This window comes from Dermacentor albipictus, chromosome 2, assembly GCF_038994185.2.
Source record: "Dermacentor albipictus isolate Rhodes 1998 colony chromosome 2, USDA_Dalb.pri_finalv2, whole genome shotgun sequence".
Lineage (NCBI taxonomy): Eukaryota > Metazoa > Arthropoda > Arachnida > Ixodida > Ixodidae > Dermacentor > Dermacentor albipictus.
In genome coordinates, this window is record NC_091822.1 from 128,432,353 (window position 1) to 128,447,535 (window position 15,183).

The following is a 15,183-nucleotide window of genomic DNA, read 5'->3' on the forward strand; positions in this document are numbered from 1 at the left end:
GTCGTTGCCATGCTGTGCAAGAACTCGTTCTATCTATAGAGTTTCCTACAAAAATTACTAGAGGGAACTCTGGCGCTGCAGTCGTTGTCCTACCATGGGAATGATGGGAAGTACATGGATTTGTCTTATCTCCGTGCTTATGGATTCAAACGTTCTTGTCGCTTTGTATACTACGCTATATAAATCTTATTGTCGTATAATTCAGCGCAATCTATATTCTTCAGAGTGCAGAAGATGCCGGGAACGCGTACAATTGCTAATAATTGCAACGATTGAGCTTCTCCAGGTGGCCAAACCGAAACGCGCCAAGCGTCTCAAGGCACTGGAATGCCCGCGATAAATTGAAAAGGGCGTTTCATTCGCTCGTCGATACCTGCGTCCATGCTTTAATGGTTTCAATATCAGGCTTCTGTGCTAGAGTCCCTGTGTTCGAATCCCGCCGTGGGGCAATTTTAATGATGTTTATTTAATTATTTATTACGCAATACACTGTTGAAAAGGACGAGTTTACAAAGTCACAAAGCCGTTTGAAGCCAAAAGGGCGAACTTTAGGCAAATCCATGTACTTCCCATAATTCCCATGCTGGGACAACCGCTCCCATTGCAGCTCCCGTAGACACTAGCGCCAGAGTTCCCTTTAGTAATTTTTGTAGGAAACTCTATGGTTCTATCCATGGTCGCCATCTTGCGATGGCAATAGCGATGACGGTGGCTAGGCTGTCTGACGGGTAGGCTGTTGCGAACGCCGCGAACGCGATGTAGGCTTTTAGTTTTAAAAAAAAGAAATATGTGGGCATTCGCGTGCCAAAATGGAAATACCGTTATGAGGCACGGCGTAGTGCGAGACTCGGGGAATAATTTCGACCACATGGTGTGTTTTGTAACCTACACCCAATGCACGGCACACGGCCATTCTTGCATTTCGCCCCCATCGAATTGCGGCCAGCGTGGCTACGATTTGATCCCGTGCCCTCGGATTAGCAGCGCAATGCCAAAGGGCTTTGCTTTCGTATCAAAGAGACACCACCCAAGAAATTTTCGGACGGATTTTATTGTGGGAAAATTCGCACGTTAGAATCAGGTATGAATACTGTAATAATTAATTGTGGGCTACCGTACTCACTTCAAAATTTCCCTGGGGCAGGCTGATAATATAATATAATTATGGGGTTTTACGTGCCAAAACCACTTTCTGATTATGAGGCACGCCGTAGCAAGGGACTCCGGAAATTTCGACCACCTGGGGTTCTTTAACGTGCACCTAAATCTAAGTACACGGGTGTTTTCGCATTTCGCCCCCATCGAAATGCAGCCGCCGTGGCCGGGATTCGATCCCGCGACCTCGTGCTCAGCAGCCTAACACCATAGCCACTGAGCAACCACGGCGGGTTACAAGGGGCAGGCTGAAAACAGCCATTTTCGACAGGCGACGACGTGTGTGAATTATGACCAGCCAAGCTCGAATTATACGGAGAAGAATAATTTTTGGATCGGTATAACGAAAGCACGGTCTTATAGCAATGTGTGGGCGAAGACCGGCACCTTAGATTAAGATATGATTAACTGAAAGATCGAATAAACCAGAATCTACTATATACAGAATTCTTTTCAGATAGACAGCGTCCATGACATATCCCCTCTGCGGAGTTTCTTACATGGATGTTCAAACAACGCACCAAAGCCCTAATTTTCAATAAATTAAAGAAGCACAATCACTTTCAAAGAGTTTTAAAAGCCTTTGAATCTACTTTTCTAAATTCTAGGGTCTTTGAACATTCCAAGAAGGTGTACGAACCCTGTGTTTCATCGAGATTTATTTTAATTAGACTGAACGGGGCGTCGCTCAGAGACGGGGATGAAATCCTCAGTGTAGGTATCACATACAAAGTTGCATAGCTGCAAGCGGAAGCCTGCGCTGGCTGAGCAGGGGGAGGGAGTGTGTGTAGGGGCTTAAATACAGTGCGGTGTTTTACGTTCTAAAAGTATAACGTGATTACGAGGCACGACATAGTGGGGAGTTTCGGAGTAGTTTTGACCCCCTGAGGTTCATTTGACTCGCATCCAATATACTCTGTTTGTTTGCTTGCTTGTTTGCTTGTTTTGTTTTGTTTTGTTTTGTACTTCAACCCTATCGATATGTTTCGGCGGAGGGAGGATCAATGTGGATGCCACAAATTTGTAATTGCACGCGGAAGCGGTTGAGTGGCTGCAGCACGCGCAATCCGAGTTTTCCCTGATCTATTGACGAGAGAGTAAAACGTTCTGCAAATTTGGTAACTGCCGGAGCGGGCCACTGGCTCCCGCGCATTTCGGAGCAAGCGCGCAGGAATTGTAAGCCCGAACAGAGAGCTACTTATAACTTCGATGATCTGAGGATAACTGGCGTACTCAAGGTGGCATATGGCCGGTGCCGAAGGACGTGGCTGGCACAAGAGGATCGGCGACAGTATGGCAATACCTGCCAACCCTCCGGAATTTTGCGCAAGGTTTACATGCAATGTTTCCGCTCGTTGTACGATTATATGAATGTTGCGTCAAATTTTACAAGAAACAGATTCTGGTTGCGGAAAAAAAAGCTTTAAAGTCAGTTTCTACTGTCGTTACTAATCATCTTTTTTATAGATCACCTTTAAGAATGCGCGTATGCATTGCACATAATGTGTGTGTTCAGTGCAAAGCTTAACGAAATACATGCTATTACCCCTTTTCTTGTCATGCCCGCGGGATCTTTACAAATCTTGAAGTTAACAGGTTGGCAGAGAGCCAAGGTAGTTCGGGACAGCCTGGACACTTGATGCGCGTTCTCACCCAACTGGTTTGCAAAAAGAGCTCAGACTGTCTTCCGCACATATCTTGGGCGGGACTACAAGGGTGGCGGTTTGGGTTTGTTCGCACGTAAATACCTAGAAAAGTCAGCCCATTAGCGCGAATGGGGACGAGAACGCGCAGAATAAGCGACAAGAGGCAATGGCCGAAAAGTGTGACAGATTGGGGCAGCCGATATTCCATAATGCTCCTAGGGCGCGTACGCAACGCAAAGCAGTAACAACAGGAGGACATGAGACATGGAGGACCCTCGCTCGTCTCTCTATGGCGTCGGTCGTCCTGTTATGTTACTCTTTTTGGTCTAGGCCCTTGCAAGAGTGCGTAGTGCACAATTCTTGCGAAAAAAAAAAGGCTTACAGACTATAGGGTCGCTATTTGCCGTGCCCCTATATGTACTTGAATTTTCTATGAACACATCGTAATTGAGATCGTACAACCCATCACTGTATGTGCGCGCGCGCGAGCACGCGAACGCGAGCTCCCTCCGTTTGCCTCTTGACTTTAGGCGATGCCATCATTCTGAGAAACCTGCCGGAATCAAAGCGTAGCCCTCAAGCTATTTCCCGAACAAAAAGAAATAAAGAAAAGAACACTGATGGCGGACTATGCGAAAACGTGTTAGCGAATTTAGATGTGTTTGCTGTGTCTTAACTGTTCCTCCAATTTGCAGCCTCGCGTTAATTCCTTTATTGTCCGAGGAGGTACAAGCAATACACTTGAGCGCCGTAATACCCATTGCCATTATTGTATTCCTCACTATTATAGCCATGCATGTGGTCGTTTTGCATGCAAAACACGAGTGTTGTTATCCTGGCGGATATGGATAATCATACTGCCGACTAATCATGACCATGGTGATAAAAAAAATGGCTGTGGCTTAGGTAAGGTTAAGCCCAGGATGCGAAGCATACTAGCCTTTATTTTAGTTGTTGAACCACTGTTTACCCTGGTGAACTGCTGTTGCTTGGCTATATTTGGTTCGGCTATACGAAGAAACAACTCATGCGTTACTCTGCTTCGCCTTCAAGAGTGGAACGCGACAGCGTTCCCGTCGACCCGCCAAGGGGTGTAAGACAATGGGCTACGGCGCAGCGACTACGCGCCCCGCATTGGACGCGGTGAGCGTCGAGCAACGCAGCGTTCGGCGCGGCAACGAAATGTGCGCCTGAGCAAGCGACGCACGCCTGAGCCTTAGAAACAGCTCGTTTCTAAGGCAACACCGCATTCACTAGAGGTGCTTTTGTACCGCTTTGAAGCATCGCACTCGTGGCTCAGTGGTAGCGTCTCCGTCTCACACTCCGGAGACCCTGGTTCGATTCCCACCCAGCCCATCTTGCAAGAGTTGAGCCAAAGCCACTTCTCCTCTGTCGTGACGTCACGGTGTCACGTGGTATTGAAGGCGACACCGCCGCGCCTGAGGAGCTGGGTTGAGCTCTCGTAATATGCTTCGCATAATATCAAAAACAATAAAACCAGCCCCAATCGAGCAAGGGTGAACATTTATACTGTGTGAACATTTATAGCGTGCGAAATTTTGTACGCGAACTTTATGTGTATGTGCATAACAGTATGTATTAGATAGCAAATGCACTTCGCTGGCATTACATAGCGGATGACTACACAGGAGGTCGTACTGGAGCTGGATAGGTCACGTAACACGCAGGACATATTTAGCCGACGGTGTCGTATAGCAGAATGGGCACCGAGCGAAGGGAAATGCAACCAAAGGTGGTAGGGAAATCGGTAGTGAGACGAGGTTAACGAATTCACAGTCTCAGGACGGTGACGTTCGCCCTGCAGAGGACTTGTTTGTCTAAAGCAGGATGATAATTATTACGCTGCACTGTCATATCAGCAAGTCCTAATCCGACTGGCAGTGGGCCAATGCCGTCAGCGCGTTGGCAGAGGTAGCCGCAGTACGGGAATGTTGGCATGACGAGCGGCATTGGAGCCAGCTGTGGAAGACGACGACGACGACGACGAATGCGCGAGTAGTGGGTGGCAGGAGCGCGTTCGTGCGGTGGACGCCTACGCTCAACCCAGGAACGGACGTCTAGTAGCTGCTCTCCAAAAAGGTGCGCCGATTACGAGCGCAATATATGCTCATCCATAGTACCTCCTAAATGTAAACCAATTGTTAGGCCTATACGTCGACTACACTAAATTTCGACGCACAGCTTAAGTAAGTATCAGCCTATTGCGAACTTTTCCTATGGCCTACTATACCGATGAAGTGCGTGTTAGGGGAAGAAAAGCTGAAGAACGGCATGAGCGGCGCGCAGGAATGTTGTTTACGACGAAACTTGGCGCAACAAAAAAATATTTTCCGCGGCGCAGTTCGGCAAAGGCTCTCACGTTTCTCATCGAGCGTAGGCCTCCGTACGCAGCAGCCATTCTGGCCACCAAGTTCTTACCTCATGTGAGCTCATGCTGATACATCGACCAATCGAAGGATCAGCGATTTGACGAAACACGAGAGCGAGTATTACCTCGTGTGGAAATCAAATAAGCAAGCTCGCGGTCACTAAATCGCTGTTTTTTTTTCTGACTTGCTTTTCTTTTTCGTTCTTTGGAAGTCGTGCAATCAGCGTGAAGTCGCCTGGTGATTAACAAACGCAAATACATAGCACACTTTAATGGGAAACAGCTACACGACCTAGGGGCTGCAACTGCATTCATTTTATTCCACCGAGTACGTTTATTGTATTGTTGCTATCATTTAAAACACCCCGTCCTCCAGACTCCCACGAGGCTAAGTGCTGAACGGACTATATGCATTTCAATTGCGATTACAAGGCACTTTTTTTTTTACTGATTCGTGAAGCCTCTTGCCTGAAGCCCCATATGTGTCGCCTGAGTGATCACGCAAAAAAAAACAAGAAAAAAAATGAGAAAGTTGCACAACATGCAGAGGTGGGAACCAAACTCTCAGAGGCAACAGTCTTTATTCGCTGGGTGCACGCTAGGTGTCAGCTCAAAGTCGCGGCGCCAGAAACACATATGATTCGCCAAGGCGCGAATACTGCCTGCATATTGCAAACTCAAGTTCGTCAACGCGCATCTGAGGAAGCGATCGACCAGCAAGAGCATGTGCGTCAGCTGTACCGTGAGCAAAAATAGACATGCACTTACAATCGCAAGTCATTCACTAGCTATTTTATGCGACGAGGCAACGGTCGTTTTCCCCTTTACAACCACAAATTCGGGCACCCTCGCCTCCTCGACCTGTTCCAATTAGTGTTGACGCTCAGTTCACACATACTGTACCCCGTATAAAGCTGACTGAAAAACGTGTTCGTTAACGCATAATTTCCGACGATATCAGCGTGACTTCTTCATAAGCAAGCTCTGGTATCAGAGCCCCTTTTCACGTTGCCCCGTTTCATTGCTATGAGTTACCATTGTTCCCGGAGTTTTACCACAGCGTACAGTCAGTCGCACAGAAAGCACTTTGCCACCATCGCGTATACTTACTCTAATGGGTCATTCATTAAACGTAACCCGTCCTTGCGCCCGTAGTGCTACTTTTGCATCGTCCATTTCTTTGAACAGCCAGGGACTGGTACTCCTTTACATACGATACCGCGGCCAATGATTTAGCTGCATCACGCACAGTAAGAAAGCGAACAGCAATATTGATTTTTTTTTCTTTCTTTAAGTGAACCACCCCTTATGCCTAGTAGAGGGGTCTTTAAAGCGCGAGACGTGCGATTCTGCTTTAGTTGCTTCCTTTTCGCGGCGGCTACGTGATAACGTCAGCGCTTATTTATGCGATAACGTCAGGTCGATGTTGGCGTCCAGTAACCCGATGCGGCATGCTGACATAGCCACTAAAAGAACGGCGCCGCTTGTTTATACTCATTGTGGCGCAGTGCTATAAAATTGCGAATAATAAGGTTAATAAGTTAGGGACATGGTGGAAAATTCTTCCCTTTTTCCACGTGAGACATCTTTTTACCTCACAAAAGCGGGCTATTTTGTTTTATTGCGATAGCAATCATGTGCAGACTACAAGTGCATTTCTGCCGTCGCCATGGGCGTCACTGAGAGGTTCCGTATGAAGTCCAAGGGCGTCGAAATAGTGGCCGCGCGCCCTGTGGTGTCTGTGCGACCGAAAGCTTGCGAGGGTGAGCCAGCGATCCCGGCTCACTCTCGCGCACGCAAACGAGGATAATGGGGAGGAAGCGCGCTGTCTTCCGTCACGGGCAAGGCTCCGGGGGAATAGTGGGGGGGGGGGGGGGGGGGGGGCGTCTACTCAAGGCGGCCCAGACGGCCGCGCGAGCTTGCCCGGGCCACTATGCTTCGAAAACCATCTTCGACGGGGACAAAGTCCGCCCGTTCGATGTGTTTTCGATGCTTATTTCGCGTTGATGCGAGACGCAGCACGAAGGTCGATTCGCTCGCTGCTGCTGCCGCACTTCCTCACTCCAGCGTTTTGAAAGCGAGTTTCCTCGGTCATCGAGTGGCATGCGTTCATGTTTTCTTGTGCGCGCCTGGCACCATGCTTTTTAGTTTATTTAGCATGCCTATGTTTACAAATTTATATAGCCGATAAAACTACTATACTTCGTTCGTATAGCTGTCTACTAATTTGCTGACGCTATCGATGCCTCGGCTTTCAGGCGAAGCTGCTGCTTTTTTTTAATACATTTTCGCTGTCGCCGTCACCGCGCCCTGTCGGGTCTGTTTTACGTCACGAGACAATCGCGCTATTTTCAATGCCAAGGTGCTTGTCGTGCACAGACACGACGTCAAACGCATTACGGAAGAATAAAAACGTGTTCATCGCACAGCGTGACACGAACGCGCGGCCCCAAGACTACGCGAAACCTGAATTTCGTCGCAAATGAGTTCAATGCAGTCGTTACTTTCAGGAAAGTGTTCAGTGCCAAACTTGATGTCCAAATCCATGCTGAAGCACAAATATGCTCTCCTTAAGCATGCGTTGAAGCAATTTCAACGGAATTCATTATATTGTAAGGAAGAAATCATATTATAGATTTTTCTGACCGTAGAGCTCGGAATAGTTTGATTCAAGTCTTGCGTGCAGCTATACTCCGTTTCAGAAATCAGGTGCAACGCTGTGGAAGCTGCGCAAGAAGTTCAGTGACGAAAATGTATCGATCCGCGCGTTCCGTCCATGCTTCGCAGCGAGCCGACGGCGTTTGCTCGCGCGACCGTGCACGCGAGGTTGCAGCGACGGGCGGCCAACAAAAAAAAAACGAAGAGAAACGCAACGACAAACAAACTGGTCTAAAACAATGCATTAGGCAGCCGTATGCCACAGTTTGTTTCCAAGGATTAAAACTTTTTTTCATTCGATACTGAGCCTATATAAAGAACAGTTTCGCACAATTGCGATCGAGAACATCAACATCGACCTATTTCTAAGTGCGGATTACGCCACTGCAATAAGCCTCTGTGGCCTCTACAGCGTAGCACGATGTCTGAAACGGAGTATAACTGAGCGCGTCTCGTATGGCCACTCGGTGCTACACTGATCATCATCATCATCATCATCATCAGCTTGGCTACGCCCACTGCAGGGCAAAGTCATGGGGTTATTTAGTTTAACGTTAGCACAATTTTTATGAATCACCCAGGGCATATACAACAAATCTACCCATGGAACTGCATCACTCGAAGAGGCGGACCTTCGTTACAATGCAAATGAAAACGCATAATAATAATAATAATAATAATAATAATAATAATAATAATAATAATACCTTATTGACGACTTGTGTTCACACATATTGTGAACTCCAGTGAACCACTCCACTTATTGTTAACACTTATTGTGAACTATCTTATGCCAGCGTTTCTGGCATAATTTATATATTACCGAAATTTCACAAATCAACATTTAGCTAATTACATTGGCGAGCATATCGCAATATACGCATTGAAGCCAGCGATTTCAAAAGGCAGATCCACTTGGAATATATATTAAATCTACTGCCAGTTTTTCGATGAGCGTTCTTAAACTTGGGGTAAAAATGCGCTGTTCTTCCATTCACTTTCTTTAACAAAGTGCCTTTCTGTGCACTCAAGTCCAAAAATTATTTGAACACCGATGCATCTCGTTGGAAACTTTAGAAACGCATATTCCTAAAATTATATGGTCCTAGAATTCTTTCCGAGTGGATTTGACTTTCGGAGTTAACGGCAACAATTCAAAAACTGCAATATGTGCCGTAAAGTACTTAGTTAAAAAATTAATTCGCGAAACTTTGTCAATATTCAAACATTCATTCGGATTTCTCGTGCAAAGAGAAATCTAGCGGGAATAGCAGAATTGCGCTACATGCCACGGATGTTATTAAACATTCTGTTAACAATCAAAAAGAGAAACAAAAACTATATGCTCCATGCAGTGAAAGAGAAGCCGGGCGGACATAGCTGCTATAGTCTCCATTGATCATTTTTGAGGGTACCTTCTAGTATAACGTAACGACCAGCATGAGAAATGCCGTGGTTTTCTTTTTTCTTTCTTTTTTTTGAAATATGGTGGTGAAGTCGCACTGCTCTTGTTTAATGCAATTAGCATTCTCAATCTAATTCAGCTACTCGGTGTCTATCTATCTGCTTGGCATCTTCACGCTGCTTCCCGATTTTAAAAGAAGCCCTTTAAAATCTCACCGGTGCTGGGCGCATCCGTGCCAGCGTCGAATGGCTTCCTCAGGCAGCTTTTCTTTGTATTTTACAGATTTCCGTTGTCGTCTTCTTTTTCATGTTCTCCACCGAATGCTCACAATTCGCCTGTCTCGATGGTGATGACAATGATAATCATTATCACATGAGCATGAGTTTAAATACGGGTGGTGGCACATGCTTGTCTAAGGTAGTTGTTTTTTTATACGTTTCTGGCGTATGTTAGTAGCTAAATATTTGACACACAAAACTAAGTTATTACAAACATAAAGCTTGCTTCATTAACATGTTTAAATTCTCCCTGCGCCACCAATCTTTCAAAGGAGAAAACAGATTTCTAACGCAGGAACGGAAAACGCGTACCAATTTAGGACGACAACACGGGCGCGATGTCTTTCACGCGACATTTACTGCTGCTATCTCTACCGTAGATCAAATTACTGCTTCCCTTGCGCTGTCCTTAACATTGAAGGCAGGAGGCTAACCTCAGCAATAGTTTCCCAGCGCGTTGCTCCGTTGGTGGCGTATGCGGCGAACTATACCCGGCAAGCGAGCGCAGCGCCATCTGCGATGGAACCGACGAGACTCAGTCAGCGGGATGTCTTTCGCGTGCGGTTGAGTGCATCACTCACGGGCTTTGCGTAACACTGTGGTATACACAACGGCGGCACACTCTTCCCTCAGCGGTCCTCTGCGAACAAAACGTTCAAGCGTCCTATAGCAGCCCGCGGTGGACAAAGGATACGCTGTTATGTCACTCTGAAGCGTAAGTGCGCAACAAGGCAATACGTGATTCATAGTGCCTGGCTTCCAAAACACGTTCTGTTTTTGGAACGCGCGAACTGCGTAAGAGCGACAAAGGCCATTGTGCGCTATACGAAAACATGCAGGTCCTTTCTACAGTGCAAGTACGGCACAAGCGTTTGCGTAATCGTATATATATATATATATATATATATATATATATATATATATATATATATATATATATATATATATATATATATATATATATATACGAACAGAAATGCTCCCCCCCCCCCCCGTTTAACCACCGGTTTCTTGGCCGATCCCCGGCAGTGGGTGCGCGCCATAATGTAGGAAGCAAGCGAGGCTGCCGCTGACCGCGACACGACTGCTCCAGATCATTCTAGTATACTGCCCAATTTGCCATTTATACATAATTATTATCCTTTTATTAATTCAGTCTCACTCAAGTTAGTGTTGTTTCCTGATTATTATTTTCTCTGTTACTTTTCTTTCTCTCCCCCACGGCCTTTATAACCGCTGGCCCCTTGGCCAATCGTAGTGGGTAAGCGCCACGAAACGAGGAGCAAGCGAGCGAGCAAACGAGCGCTCGTGCTTGACCGCCTGCGCCATCGTTGGTGCTCCGCCGCCGTCATTGAATAGCTTCGCGACATTCGGAAGGAGTTACGGCATCCGTCGTATACCGGAGACATGGCCGCGATGCCCGCCTTCTCGCTCCCGTGGGGCCGGCGACGGCTGCTCCTGGTCGTAGCCGGCGCCGCGACCGCAGCCGGGGCGCTGGCCGTTCTGGTGGTGCTGGCCCGCCGGCTGCGCCTGCTGCTCGCCGGCGACGTGCTGCTCGCGGACCAGGGCGCCTACTACACGGTCGCGCTGCAGGACCGGATGCTGCTGACGCACAACGTGCGCCTGCTGCGGTTCTCGCTGCCCGACCCGTCGCAGCGGCTCGGCCTCCGCCCCGGCGAGCACGTGTACCTGCACGCGCACCAGGGCGGCCGCGCGGTCGTGCGCCCCTACACGCCGGTCAGCCTCTGCGACAAGCGCGGCACCTTCGACCTGATCGTCAAGGTGTACGTGGGCGACGCCTCGGCGGCAGTTCCCGGCGGCGGAGTCATGTCGCAGTACCTGGACCAGCTCGCGCCCGGAGACGAGATCCAGGTGCAGGGACCCAAGGGCCGGTTCGTGTACGAAGGGCGCGGCCGCTTCGCGCTGGTGCGCGACCCCTACCGCCGGCTGCCGCCGGCGGTCCGGCTGGGACTGATCGCGGCCGGGTCGGGCATCACCCCGATGCTGCAGCTGCTGCGGCACATGTTCGCCGACCCGCTGGATCGCACCGACGTCGTCATGGTGGACGTCAACTCCACGCAGGACGACATCATCGCCCGCGAAGAGCTCGACGGTTACGCGCAGCTCTTCAGCGGCAACTTCAGCATCTGGCACGTGCTGAGCAAGCTGCCGGCGACTGGCGCGCCGGCCAACTTCCTCCAGGGCCGACTGACCGCGGAGATACTGGCCGCGCGGCTGCCGCCTCCTGGCGTCGACACGATGGTGCTGTGCTGCGGGCCTCCGCGTCTCATCAGCGAGGTGTGCAAGCCGGCGCTGAGGGACATCGGCCACTCGGCCGAGCAGGTGCTCATCTTTTGAACTAGCTGCCGGCGGCAGCGTGGAAGCACACCGTGCGAACTCGAACGCGCTTGAGGTCTGACGTGAAAGAGATGCGTGGCAAGGAACGAGCCTTGCGTTGTGGATCGGATGGTGTACGGGCCTGTTAGCCGACAGCTCGAGCCGTTTTTGATGTAGAACTGAATGCCCTTATAAGGCGGTAAAAGAATCTATCGCTCTATGAACAAAGATAAAAACGATAAGGTCACACTTGTATTTACTTAATGTGGGCTCTGGGCGGCGAGCACTCGTCTAGGGGACAGTGACAACCATCGAAGAGCTTCTTTTCTTTTTTTTTTTCTTCTACGATAAACGTCATACTTACCGATATATGTGCGCGCCGGTGCCCGATACTCGCTTCAGGATAGAGTAAAAAAAAACACATCGGTAAGGGAGAATATTTCATAAATGCTGCATCAAATAAATATTCTCCACCATGTCGTTAAGTCTTGAAGCCCGTTTTCAAACTACGATTAGTACTGCGGGTTGCGCACATAACACGTACGAAAAGCAAAAACTACACGGCATGAGCGCAAGCTCAATTGTCGGTCAGCTTTTACTTGCTTGCATGGATATCGGCGAGGTTGCTTGCAAAGATTTATTTTTTCACTGCTAGATATACGTGTGTGTTCTTTTGACCACCGGGTGGCACTTGTAAGACATGTTTTGTTCCAGTCAAGCAAAATAACTACCTCGGCGTATACATAAACTAAGTAAATACTTACTCAAGCACCCGCGAAGATAATCTTAAGGTAAGCGGAATGCAGCATTATGAAACAGAGGACTTTGGCGGCCACAATAAATATGAGGGGGTGCGCGAAATCAGGCAAGGAGTAATGGTGCAAGCGCTAACGTTTTCAAATGCCACTGTGCTTAAAATTGGATACATTGTCGAGGTTAGACTGGTTGGCTTTGGGAGCCCACGGAAAAATCACGATTGAGGCAGTGCAGGTTGACATGGGCTGGGCATCTTTCGAAGTCCGAGAAGTGCGCAGAGCAAGATTATTTTTAAAACTCGGGAACATGGAAGAAAATGAGTGCGCGGCTGCAGTGCGTAAGTACCTGTACCTGAAAATCATGGAAGTAGAATGAAGGAAGAGGTATATATATATATATATATATATATATATATATATATATATATATATATATATATATATATATATATATATATATATATATATATATATATATTAACGGACACAAGCAGACAAGGGGTTTGGTTTGGTGAATACGTATATGGCTCGATCAACACCTTACGGGATATCGGCCATGAACCGGGCGGCAGTAGCTGAAAAGACCGGCACAGCCACCGCCTTCTTTTAGTTTTACTTCAGCCCACATGCCCGCAGCCCGAGCGCCCAATCCCATTTGCACCCCGTGGTAACGAATGTGTGATGTCTGTTACCGACGAAGTGTTAGAGACCGCAGCCGCGAAGGCTGGCTTCGCAGGACGTCTGCGGTGGACCTCTCCGTCGGAGGGCTGCAGGTCACACTTTCCGCAGCATCGAAGCTGTAGCTCCCAGGAGCGCCGCGCGCAGAATCGCGCTGGTCGCATTCACCGCGGCCATAAGGAAGCCGGCCGAAAGCAGCTATCCGAGCTGCACTCCATTCAAGCCAGGACCACTGCTTGACGGCTTCGTAATTGTGTCATGCTTGGCGGCACGGCCAAGTCGTTTAGCTGCAACCAGCCGTCTTTTGTGGTCTGGCCAAGCATGACGATCACCCAAGGCATTGATAATGCGAACCCAAAGGATGGCGGCCGCGTCTTGAAAGCCGCGAAACGCCGCTATTTCCACGAAAGCCGGCTGCTGCAAGAAGTCACAGCATCTCATCTGCGCCAGGCTGTCTGTCCAGCTGCCCGAGGAAGCAGGGGCGGCGTCCACGGACAGTGCGGTCATTGTGGCAGACGCGGCAGCCGATTCTACCACCAAAGAAACATCCATGGCATACCTAGCTGGCTTGAAGGTCGAAGTAGTGCCTGGGAGGATGTCCTCGCCAAGGGAAGCGTGGACGGCGTTCCCAGGCAGGACGCAACCGCTGACGGATGCGAAGGCGCTCGTCATAACCTGGAGCTGTTGTGCCAGTTTGGCTATGGCTTGGACGAGGTTACCGGTACAGTTTTGCCCTAAAGCCGCCGAGGAGGCTTGGACGCCGTCCCCGTGCGCGTTGCGATGGGTGCATGCGACGGTGTTAGGATGGCGGGCTCCATAACCGAGGAAGCGTGGGCGGCATTCTTGGGCATCGGGGGGATCTGGCACACCGCAGAACCGTGAGGACACACTTAAAGCCGGAGCGCCGTAAGGCAGGTTCGTTGTAGACTGCGCCATTGTAAAGGACAGAAGCAGACAAGAGGCCGACGCTCCGAACGACTTCTCTTACTTTCTCTTCTCCCCATTCACAAGTCACGCTCCGACATAGAGCTTTCGCCTGTTTGGAAGTTACCTTCCGTTGCCATTTTCACGGACTGCTGCAACACCGTAACGTAACTCTACACCGGACTTTACGGTCCCGCACGCAGAAAAACCATTCACCTTGTTAGGTCATACGCACGAGGCGTGTATGCCACGTAGAGACTTAACCTGCCGGAAGCGAGCGGGCGCTAGAAATATGAAGTGCGCTGGATTTATTTCGCCACGCGATTCCAAGCACTCCACTGGCGACTTCCTTTGAGTAAGCCAAACGCCAAAGCGAAGCACACGCAAGAGGCTACAACAGAACGAGGAAGCGTCCAAACAGACAAGAAGAACAAGGCACTCACACTGTTTGTGACGGTGGTACACCGCAACAAAGCTCAAACCCGTCTCATCGCCGCAAACGGACGTCGTTCGTGTTGCGACTGCGTCCTCTCGCTCGGCCCCTCTGATATTATTGCACGGAGGCCATCAGCGTAGCAGAGGTCATACGCACGTTTCAAAATGAGCGACCAAAGAAGCGAGAACACACTGCCTGCGTCTCGAGAAGGCCCTCTTGCTGCCTCCCAACACACAACCGTCAACGATTTTACGCGCACGCGAAAACCATCACAAGACCGCGAGGAGGGGGGGGCGAGAAGCCGAGTTGAAGGACAAGATGAAGGACAAGTGCGACGGGAACTCACAGACGAGAAAAGGCACTCGTCGGTGGTCGCCGTCGCCAGGTCTCCTCCTCCTCCTCTCGCCCAGGACAGCGAGGCACACTCGTCTGTCGCACTGCACTGCGCGCACGTGGTTCGGCCGCTAAAAAGAAAAAAAAATGAAAAAAAAACCCTGCCCCGCGCTTCTTCTTCCCGACGTG

At 49.3% G+C, this 15,183-nt stretch overlaps 2 protein-coding genes across 3 annotated transcripts in view; one reads left to right on the forward strand and one right to left on the reverse strand.

The window, feature by feature from the left end:
* Positions 1 to 15,183, reverse strand: part of LOC135897381 (Na(+)/dicarboxylate cotransporter 3-like) — a 131,018-nt gene that overhangs the window by 62,624 nt on the left and 53,211 nt on the right. The window lies entirely within an intron of this gene.
* LOC135897383 (NADH-cytochrome b5 reductase 3-like) lies at positions 10,232 to 12,348 on the forward strand. Its single transcript, XM_065425993.2, has 2 exons — positions 10,232 to 10,246; positions 10,790 to 12,348. The coding sequence occupies exon 2, from the start codon at positions 10,939 to 10,941 to the stop codon at positions 11,887 to 11,889; it is 951 nt and encodes a 316-aa protein (XP_065282065.1). The 5' UTR covers positions 10,232 to 10,246; positions 10,790 to 10,938; the 3' UTR covers positions 11,890 to 12,348.

Bases quoted from the DNA above. Each gene is read 5' to 3' on its own strand.
- LOC135897383 (XM_065425993.2), top strand. From the start codon at position 10,939: ATGGCCGCGATGCCCGCCTTCTCGCTCCCGTGGGGCCGGCGACGGCTG.